Source organism: Blennius ocellaris (genome assembly GCF_963422515.1).
Source record: "Blennius ocellaris genome assembly, chromosome: 6".
Lineage (NCBI taxonomy): Eukaryota > Metazoa > Chordata > Actinopteri > Blenniiformes > Blenniidae > Blennius > Blennius ocellaris.
The window spans coordinates 25,918,893-25,928,567 of NC_137655.1; the positions used below are offsets into that span (position 1 = coordinate 25,918,893).

General features: G+C 48.5%; 1 protein-coding gene across 6 annotated transcripts in view; it reads left to right on the forward strand.

Moving 5' to 3' along the window:
* The window catches only part of LOC308131317 (aryl hydrocarbon receptor-like), a 59,409-nt gene extending 55,078 nt beyond the window's left edge, over positions 1-4,331 (forward strand). The window contains exons 11-12 of one of the 6 annotated variants that reach the window (XR_013936657.1): positions 336-2,083; positions 2,172-4,331. Coding sequence is in view for 2 of the 6 variants with exons in the window: in XM_080498018.1 (XP_080354144.1) it covers positions 336-416 (81 nt within the window). In the remaining 4 variants the exon portion in view is untranslated. Of the gene's footprint in view, positions 1-335 lie in introns of all 6 variants that reach the window. The other 5 variants (XR_013936658.1, XR_013936659.1, XR_013936660.1 and 2 more) reach the window with 5 other exon arrangements.
* Positions 4,332-9,675: the final 5,344 nt, after the last annotated feature.

The following is a 9,675-nucleotide window of genomic DNA, read 5'->3' on the forward strand; positions in this document are numbered from 1 at the left end:
ACTCAGGCACAGTAGCAGCCGCAATGCATTGAGAAAGTCGTTTCTTCCGTTTCCATGGGTCCGTGTTTTCAAGAGGTTCCACCTTGGATGTTGTTTTCAAAAAGTCGCATTTCCAGCGTCGCCGTCGTCGTCGTCGTCGTGTGAACCGACACCCAAGAACAACACAAGTCCACTGGGCTTTGACCTTCCCTCGGGGTTTTCTAGTACGAACTCGGGAAATGTAAAATGCGATGAAGAGAACGTCGGGCTTGAGCGTAACGTTGAAAAGAGCAGAAGTGGAAGAGGCTGAACGGTTTCGTACCGGCGGCGTAGTGAAGACGTGTGTTTCCTCCCAGCAGAACGGAGGAGTCCTCGCCGAACACAACGGCTTCTTCGTTCCCCCGGGTCACGACGTGGCCGCCTACATGATGGACTGACGTCCAGCTGGGAGCTCGCCGCTGGAGCGCCACCTGCAGGAGAGTGAAGAGAGACGCCCTGTGTCTTTGTTTTTTCTTTTTTCTTTTGTTTTTTTTTTGGCCTATATCAGTGCTTATCTGCAGTCTCTCGACCTTTGACCCCTTCTGTATGTCAACTTTGTCCACTTTCTGAAAGCTTGTCCAGCTGTTGCTTTTGTGAAGAGACACTATGATGACAATGAAGTATGAAGCCACAAGTGCATTTACCCTGAGGAGGAAGAGGAGGAGGAGGAGGAGGAAGAGGAGGAGGAGGAGGAGGAGGAGGAGGAGGAGGAGGAAGAGGAGGGTGACTCGGGCCGATCCCAACAGCCAAAGATGTCTTTATAAGGGAAACAAATTTATTTCCAAGAATTTAATACCTTTACTTATGTAATCTTTCTTAACTTTGATGCTGAGAAAGTGAAAACTTTTTTCTATGAGAATTTGTAATCTTAACAAAAAAAGCTGTGCCTTCACATTATTGTTATTTAATTATCATTATTGTTATTATCATCACTATTGTCAACAATGCAGATTCAATCATCTGCTTTTAAAAATGAGACCCTTAAAGTAGTTGATGAAAGTGTATCAAGATGTTTTGTATGTTGTTTTATCAGTTAGCTTAAGCTTAAAAAAACAGAATTGGTTTATCTGCAGTAAAACTGAACTCGGTGGTTTGACAGGAGAGCGGCTGGTTTCCTGTCTCACCGTTCTACACCAACAGGTTCCAACACCACTTTATCTAAACAGTCCAGCTTAACTGCTTCCTGTCCAGTTTGGTTCAACTGGAAGCTTCGCCTGTTTACAGTGTCTCAAACTGGTTTAGACTGGTTTAAAACTGGGCCTGGACTTGGCTTATAGACTGTTCCAACTGGTTTAAAACATGTTTTGAACTGATTCCAACTGGCTTAGACTATTTAGACTGGTTTAACTGGTTCAGACATGTTTAGACCGGTTCAAACCGGTTTAAAACGTGTTTTGGATTGGTTCCAACGGGTTTGGGCAGCCTGAGACTGTTTAGACTGGTTTAACTGGACAAGACTGGCTTATACTGGTTTTAGACTGGTTTTAACTGGTTCAGACTAGTTGAGACTGGTTTAAGACTTACTAATACTGGTTTTAAATGTCACACCCTGTCACGCCCTCTCCCAGTCCACGTTCACCCTGTCACCCCCTCCCAGTCCATGTTCACCCTGTCACCCCTCCCAGTCCAGGTTCACCCTGTCACCCCCTCCCAGTCCATGTTCACCCTGTCACCCCTCCCAGTCCAGGTTCACCCTGTCACCCCCTCCCAGTCCAGGTTCACCCTGTCACACCCCCTCCCAGTCCAGGTTCACCCTGTCACCCCCTCTCAGTCCATGTTCACCCTGTCACCCCTCTCAGTCCAGGTTCACCCTGTCACCCCCTCCCAGTCCAGGTTCACCCTGTCACCCTCTCCCAGTCCACGTTCACCCTGTCACACCCCCTCCCAGTCCAGGTTCACCCTGTCACCCCTCCCAGTCCAGGTTCACCCTGTCACCCCCTCCCAGTCCATGTTCACCCTGTCACCCCTCCCAGTCCAGGTTCACCCTGTCACCCTCTCCCAGTCCATGTTCACCCTGTCACCCCCTCCCAGTCCAGGTTCACCCTGTCACCCTCTCCCAGTCCAGGTTCACCCTGTCACCCCCTCCCAGTCCAGGTTCACCCTGTCACCCCTCCCAGTCCAGGTTCACCCTGTCACGCCCCCTCCCAGTCCAGGTTCACCCTGTCACGCCCCATTCATCATTACCCAGGTTGTCAGTGTTTGTCAGCCAGTGGTTCAGGCAGACGTCAAACGCTGCCTCCCGGTGGCGGAGCGCCGCCACTGCACTTCACCGCCTGTGGCTTGTTCAGGGAAGGAGGAGGAGAAACGAGCTCAGCCTGTTAGTTTAGTCGTCATTATTCATCTCAAGATGCTGCAGACGTTTTCAGGGAAAGTTCAGCTTCCTTCATGTGAATCCTGAAGGAGCTGTGATCCTGGAGCCTCGGCGGCCCTCAGTGAGGAGGAGGCGGAGCCTGGAGGTAGAAGAAGTATGGCTGCAGCAGGGAGGAGGAGGCTGGAGGTAGAAGAAGTGTGGCTGCAGCAGGGAGGAGGAGCCTGGGGGTAGAAGAAGTGTGGCTGCAGCAGGGAGGAGGAGGAGGAGACAAAGTCTCATGTCATCATATCAGCCACTCATCAGGATTATCAGGAAGAGTGTAAAGATCATCTATCGGCTCTGTAGAAGCGTCACTCGGCTGCAGAAAGCTGCACTTTGCTCTGCTTGTTTAAAAGGTTTGCAAAATAAGTGAGGACACTTTGCATATTCTTCTTATTTTGGTCACAGAAGTGGAGAAGGAAGTTCCTCGTCTTGCTTTTTCTCCTCTCGGTTTCTTGGTTTTCTCCGTTTGCTTCCCTGATGAACGTTAAACAAACAAAGCTCTTCTTATAAAGCTGCACTTTGTTCCAGGAATAGATTCCAGACCAGCTGCATCACTTTACTGCTGCTCATTTTGAACCCACTTTGACACTTGACAGCATTAAAACACTGAAATGTATTGACTTTCGCCTCGAGTCGCCAACTGAAGGTCATTTAGATCTTTATGATTGAACACGTCTCTGGTTTCGTGTTGGGAGGTCGTGGGTGAAGACAAGGAAAATGGACGATCGGCTCTTGTCCTCTGTCGTGATGCCATGTTCTCCACCTGCTCCAACACCACGTTTACCAGCGTCACTCATCCTTTAGATACTATAATGATATAATTTACTGCTATGAGGTAAAACTGACTCTTCCACCTCAAAACAACGTCTAACGTCACTGATCAGTAGAGGTCACAGTAAAACTGGTCTCCGTCCCTTTAACAGGGATAAATAAGAGACACTGCATCTAAATAGTCATTTTAAACTGATATATACTATATTCTGTGTTAATGCGTGTTATCAAAACCTCTCTATGGCCACCAGGGGGCATCCAAACACACCAGAAATACACAATCTGCATATCAACTGGGTTTTATTCCCACGTTTCCTTTGCTTCAGCTCATTTCTAGTCTCACCCCCTCTTCTCAAACCTCACCTGTCCACATTGTTGTTGTCATAATGACTGTGGCCACCAGAGGTCACTAGGGGTCACAGAGGTCACCAGAGGTGTCCCGATCGATGAGTTCAGAGCGACTCCTGAACTGTGACGTAGACGTCTATAAACAGAAACGTAGTATGGAAACATACTGAGCCTCATACACTTTGACCCTCGTGTCGTTTTCTCCTCGTCTTCTAGCAGCAATAACTCTATAGAAATGTGCTTCTTTCCCCTCTGGAGTTCTTTGTTTTGCACTGATTGAAGGGAAGCCGTAACCATAGCAACAGGAAACACACTCACGAGAGCTGAATGAGGGTTTGGGCTTGTTTTATTTTGTTGTTTTTCTTGAAAGTGCATTTCAGCCTCCAGGAAAATGTAGCAAGCAGAGAAGTTCTGCTGCATCTGTTTCCGTCTTCTCTTTCATGTTTGGTCTCTTTCATGTTTGGTCTGGACTCTGCTAAAGCAACACAGGAAGTGACCGGCAGCACAAGGTGGCAGCTTTCATCCCAGTCCTGCAGTATTTTGTTCTCTGAACTTCCCGATGACTCTGATTGAACGTTTTACTACGACGCACCAGGAGCCTGAGACTGTTGATGTTGAATGTTGATGTTGACTGTTGATGTTGACGCCTCGAGCCTCGCCGGCGGCTGGATTTCAGCCCTTCGCCAAAAAAAAGAAAAAAGCATACTCAGCTCATTGTAATCAGCTTTTATTTAGCCAAGTACTTATTCCGTCTTTATAATAAGATATATTAAATGAATAACCACATTTTGTCTCCAGCCAAATGTTTTTTTTAAATAAATATACAGTAAGTGTGCCTTTATTCAACGTGTGTTTGTTTTGTTTGATTCATGCAGTGACTTGTTCATAATATCAGCAGAAGAAATACGTCCAGGAAAACAACTTTAGGGTTTTGGGCGATACACAAACTTCATATTTAAACTGTTTGTAAAGCATTGATTAATTACATTTTTATACATTTTCAGCGTATCGAGGAGGTATATTGTTCATGCTTGGAATCAACGACACATGAAATGTAGAAAAAAAATCTAATTATGCCTCGAACATATGAAGAATATTTTCTTCTCTGGTGGAGGATGTTCAAACATTGGGGTGAAAAAAACAACAAGAAATTGTCTTCATTTGACAAAAACAATGAAAATATGAGTAATATTTACTTTCAATTATTTTAACTGAAACGACAATAAAAGAATTACACAACCAAGTATAAACAGTGTAAAATAAAGGAAAAATCACACACACACACACACACACAGACTTATTTTCATGTAGTTGTTTTGTACTTTTCCCTCCTCGCAGCAGTTAAAGAAGTTATCTGGTCGCAGCAGCTGAAGGATTAAAATAACAAAGTTAATTCAGTGTGAAATCAGCAGGAGCCTCGTGACAAAACGCTTCAGATTCTGGATCAATGACCTCTTTGTTCTCCGGAAGTTTGAAATGAAGACGCGTTTTTATTCCGTCTTTAACAGCCACTATCACAAACGCAGCTGTGTGTGTGTGTGTGTGTGTGGGGGGGGGGGGGGGGGGGGCTCTCCAGGGATTGTAAAAACATCGAAAGCCGTGACTTCCAGTATGTAAAAGTATTTTTGTCCACAATCTTCTGCAGACTAGAAAAACATTTCTGTACAAACGTCTGAATACATAACTCCTATTAATGTTTGGTTTTAAAAACATGTATTCATTCACTCATTCATTCACCAGGTGTGAAAAGCTGCACAAATGTTCCTATTTTCCCACTTAATGTGATTTAAATAAAACCATGTTTTTTTAACCTTCATCTTTCTGCCCCAGGTGTTTAAAACAAGACCAGTTGTGCAGAAGATGTGATGTGAAAACTGCAGGCAGGTTCTTATTATCGTGGTGATTCCAGTTTTGATGCGGGACTGGTGGATTCCAGAACCCCGGCGGGGATCAGTGAGCTGACAGGAAGCGTCGTGCTGCTGGGATTCAGGGGCGTCACACAGGAAGTCCATTAACCCAACATTAGATCACACATCAGCAGGGAAACCGTCCTCACAAACTGGAAATCAAGAAATCACGTCAGTAGACGTCAATGGAAAAATCTGCTGTCCAACTATATGATTATTACGGAATCTCAATCGACGCTCCCTGGATTTATGACAATAGAACCTCAATTCCAAAACAAACTCATCCAATTTCTACAAAATGGATCATTTCACTTTTTTCTTCTTTTGCTCCTTTCTATGTTACTAAACTATTTCCTTTCTCCTCTGTTTCCTCCATAAACAGAACCAAGTCACACACACACACACACACACACACACACACACACACACACACGTAAATAGTATTTGAGGTAGCACTTGTTTGTATTACTTGTGTGTATAGAATGTATTGTTCATTTTCACACATCTTTGGAATTGTTTCCTGTTTTGTATTGTTTATCTGCACTACCTTAAATAAAAAAAAAAGAAATAGCTATTAAAAAAAAAAAAAAAGATTAGGGTTCAGTTCCTCTCACCTGCAGTGTTCAGTTCCTACTGACTCGCTCAGAGTTAAACGGTTCATTTTGAAATAACGAGACCCGGTTCTCTTGCTCTACTCAGGATGATGTGAGTTTTTTCTGATTCTCTCTAGAAAACACTTTGCTTCTCATTTGGAAAACCTTTTTCACGGTTTGCAAAAGACAGAATAGAAAACTTTATGTTCCTACAGCCGGGAAAAAGACTCAAAAGAGTCGGGTTAATGGAGTCGCTTCATTCAACAGAGTCGTTCAGGAAGCAGCCGGCTTCAGCAGAACCTGGAAGAGTGAATAGGAAAGAGCTGAAACCTGTAAATCTGCAGAGGCGGAGCCACACGGCAGCTGGATCCACACAGCAGCTGGATCCACACAGCAGCTGGATCCACACAGCAGCTGGATCCACACAGCAGCTGGAGTCACACAACAGCTGGAGTCACACAGCAGCTGGAGTCACACAGCAGCTGGAGTCACACAGCAGCTGGATCCACACGGCAGCTGGAGTCACACGGCAGCTGGATCCACACAACAGCTGGAGTCACACAGCAGCTGGAGTCACACAGCAGCTGGATCCACACAACAGCTGGAGTCACACAGCAGCTGGAGTCACACAGCAGCTGGAGTCACACAACAGCTGGAGTCACACAGCAGCTGGAGTCACACAGCAGCTGGAGTCACACAGCAGCTGGAGTCACACAGCAGCTCGAGTCACACGGCAGCTGGATCCACACAGCAGCTGGATCCACACAACAGCTGGAGTCACACAGCAGCTGGAGTCACACAACAGCTGGAGTCACACAGCAGCTGGAGTCACACAGCAGCTGGATCCACACGGCAGCTGGAGTCACACGGCAGCTGGATCCACACGGCAGCTGGAGTCACACGGCAGCTGGATCCACACAACAGCTGGAGTCACACAGCAGCTGGAGTCACACAGCAGCTGGATCCACACAACAGCTGGAGTCACACAGCAGCTGGAGTCACACAGCAGCTGGAGTCACACAACAGCTGGAGTCACACAGCAGCTGGAGTCACACAGCAGCTGGAGTCACACAGCAGCTGGAGTCACACAGCAGCTCGAGTCACACGGCAGCTGGATCCACACAGCAGCTGGATCCACACAACAGCTGGAGTCACACAGCAGCTGGAGTCACACAACAGCTGGAGTCACACAGCAGCTGGAGTCACACAGCAGCTGGATCCACACAACAGCTGGAGTCACACAGCAGCTGGAGTCACACAGCAGCTGGATCCACACAACAGCTGGAGTCACACAGCAGCTGGAGTCACCCAGCAGCTGGAGTCACACAGCAGCTGGAGTCACACAGCAGCTGGATCCACACAACAGCTGGAGTCACACAGCAGCTGGAGTCACACAGCAGCTGGATCCACACAGCAGCTGGATCCACACAACAGCTGGAGTCACACAGCAGCTGGAGTCACACAGCAGCTGGATCCACACAACAGCTGGAGTCACACAGCAGCTGGAGTCACACAGCAGCTGGAGTCACACAGCAGCTGGATCCACACAACAGCTGGAGTCACACAGCAGCTGGAGTCACACAGCAGCTGGAGTCACACAGCAGCTGGATCCACACAACAGCTGGAGTCACACAGCAGCTGGAGTCACACAGCAGCTGGAGTCACACAGCAGCTGGATCCACACAACAGCTGGAGTCACACAGCAGCTGGAGTCACACAGCAGCTGGAGTCACACAGCAGCTGGATCGGTCAGTGAAGACGTTTCAGCGTCTCTGCAGCTGAAACTGAAGATGTTCTTTCTTTATGACGTAATCCGCCTGGTTAAAAGGCTTCATATTGTTATTCGTGTTGAAACGCTATTTTATTTTGAAAACCGGAAGTTGAAGTGGGATACAATATTGAGGACATTAGTGCTCCTGATGTCGGTGGAATTGACTGAACGATCCATTGACTGTTTGTCAATGGATCGGTTTTGTCTTCATGAAGCCTGAGGGAGTGTGACCACAAGGGGGCGATCTCACTCCACCGGGGGACGATCTCACTCCACCGGGGGATGATCTCACTCCTCCAGGGGGCGATCTCGCTCCACCCGGGGATGATCTCACTCCACCGGGGGACGATCTCACTCCACCCGGGGGCGATCTCACTCCTCCGGGGGGCGATCTCACTCCACCCGGGGGCGATCTCACTCCACCGGGGTACGATCTCACTCCTCCGGGGTACGATCTCACTCCACCCGGGGACGATCTCACTCCACCCGGGGACGATCTCACTCCACCGGGGTACGATCTCACTCCACCGGGGTACGATCTCACTCCACCGGGGGACGATCTCACTCCACCCGGGGGCGATCTCACTCCTCCGGGGGGCGATCTCACTCCACCGGGGTACGATCTCACTCCTCCGGGGGGCGATCTCACTCCACCGGGGGACGATCTCACTCCACCCGGGGGCGATCTCACTCCTCCGGGGGGCGATCTCACTCCACCGGGGGACGATCTCACTCCACCCGGGGGCGATCTCACTCCTCCGGGGGGCGATCTCACTCCACCCGGGGGCGATCTCACTCCACCCGGGGACGATCTCACTCCTCCGGGGGGCGATCTCACTCCTCCCGGGGACGATCTCACTCCACCGGGGGACGATCTCACTCCTCCGGGGGGCGATCTCACTCCACCCGGGGGCGATCTCACTCCACCCGGGGGCGATCTCACTCCTCCGGGGGCCGATCTCACTCCACCCGGGGGCGATCTCACTCCACCGGGGTACGATCTCACTCCTCCGGGGTACGATCTCACTCCTCCGGGGGGCGATCTCACTCCACCCGGGGGCGATCTCACTCCACCCGGGGACGATCTCACTCCACCCGGGGGCGATCTCACTCCTCCGGGGGGCGATCTCACTCCACCCGGGGACGATCTCACTCCACCGGGGGGCGATCTCAAATGAAAACAAAGTAAATTATTAAAGTGTGTGTGTGTGTGTGTGTGTGTGTGTGTGTGTGTGTGTGTGTGTGTGTGTGTGTGTGTGTGTGTGTGTGTGTGTGTGTGTGTGTGTGTGTGTGTGTGTGTGTGTGTGTGCATAGATTTAAAGGGTTAGGTAAAAATAACTGGACAGAAATGGTTTCCTTTCCAGTTTTGTTGTTGTCTGGTGTCTCAGGTTGACTAAATCAACTATTACTGCAACTCTTCCTACGAGGTGGTTGTGGATCTTTGGAAGCAGCACAAGAGGAGAACAGAAAAGTTTCTCAATCACATCATTTGAAGGCCAACAGATCATGAAGACGTTGGACCTGCAAGAGAATCACAATGAATTGACTGTATTTTCTGGATGATCAGTCGCATCTATCAAAATAAATGTCTCTCCATCAGCTCCCCTGCTTTTCTCCAGTGAGTCACCACTTTCCTACACTCCAAACTCGTTCTGCTGCTTTATAGTCCAAATTTGAGTTTATATCTTGTTATGTAGTTTTGTGTTTGGGCGACATTCAGTCACATTGTGGAGGAAATGGAGGGTTTTTATCAGGAGCAACATTATACATCATACAGTCACATGTCGTCGTCCCAGAGAGTATGTTGTGGTTTCACAGTGCAAATTCAACAATGAGACAATATTCTTATGTCGAGATAAAGTTGGATGGGAATGAGTTCCTCAGTTAATCCAGAATGAAGGACACATTCAGCAG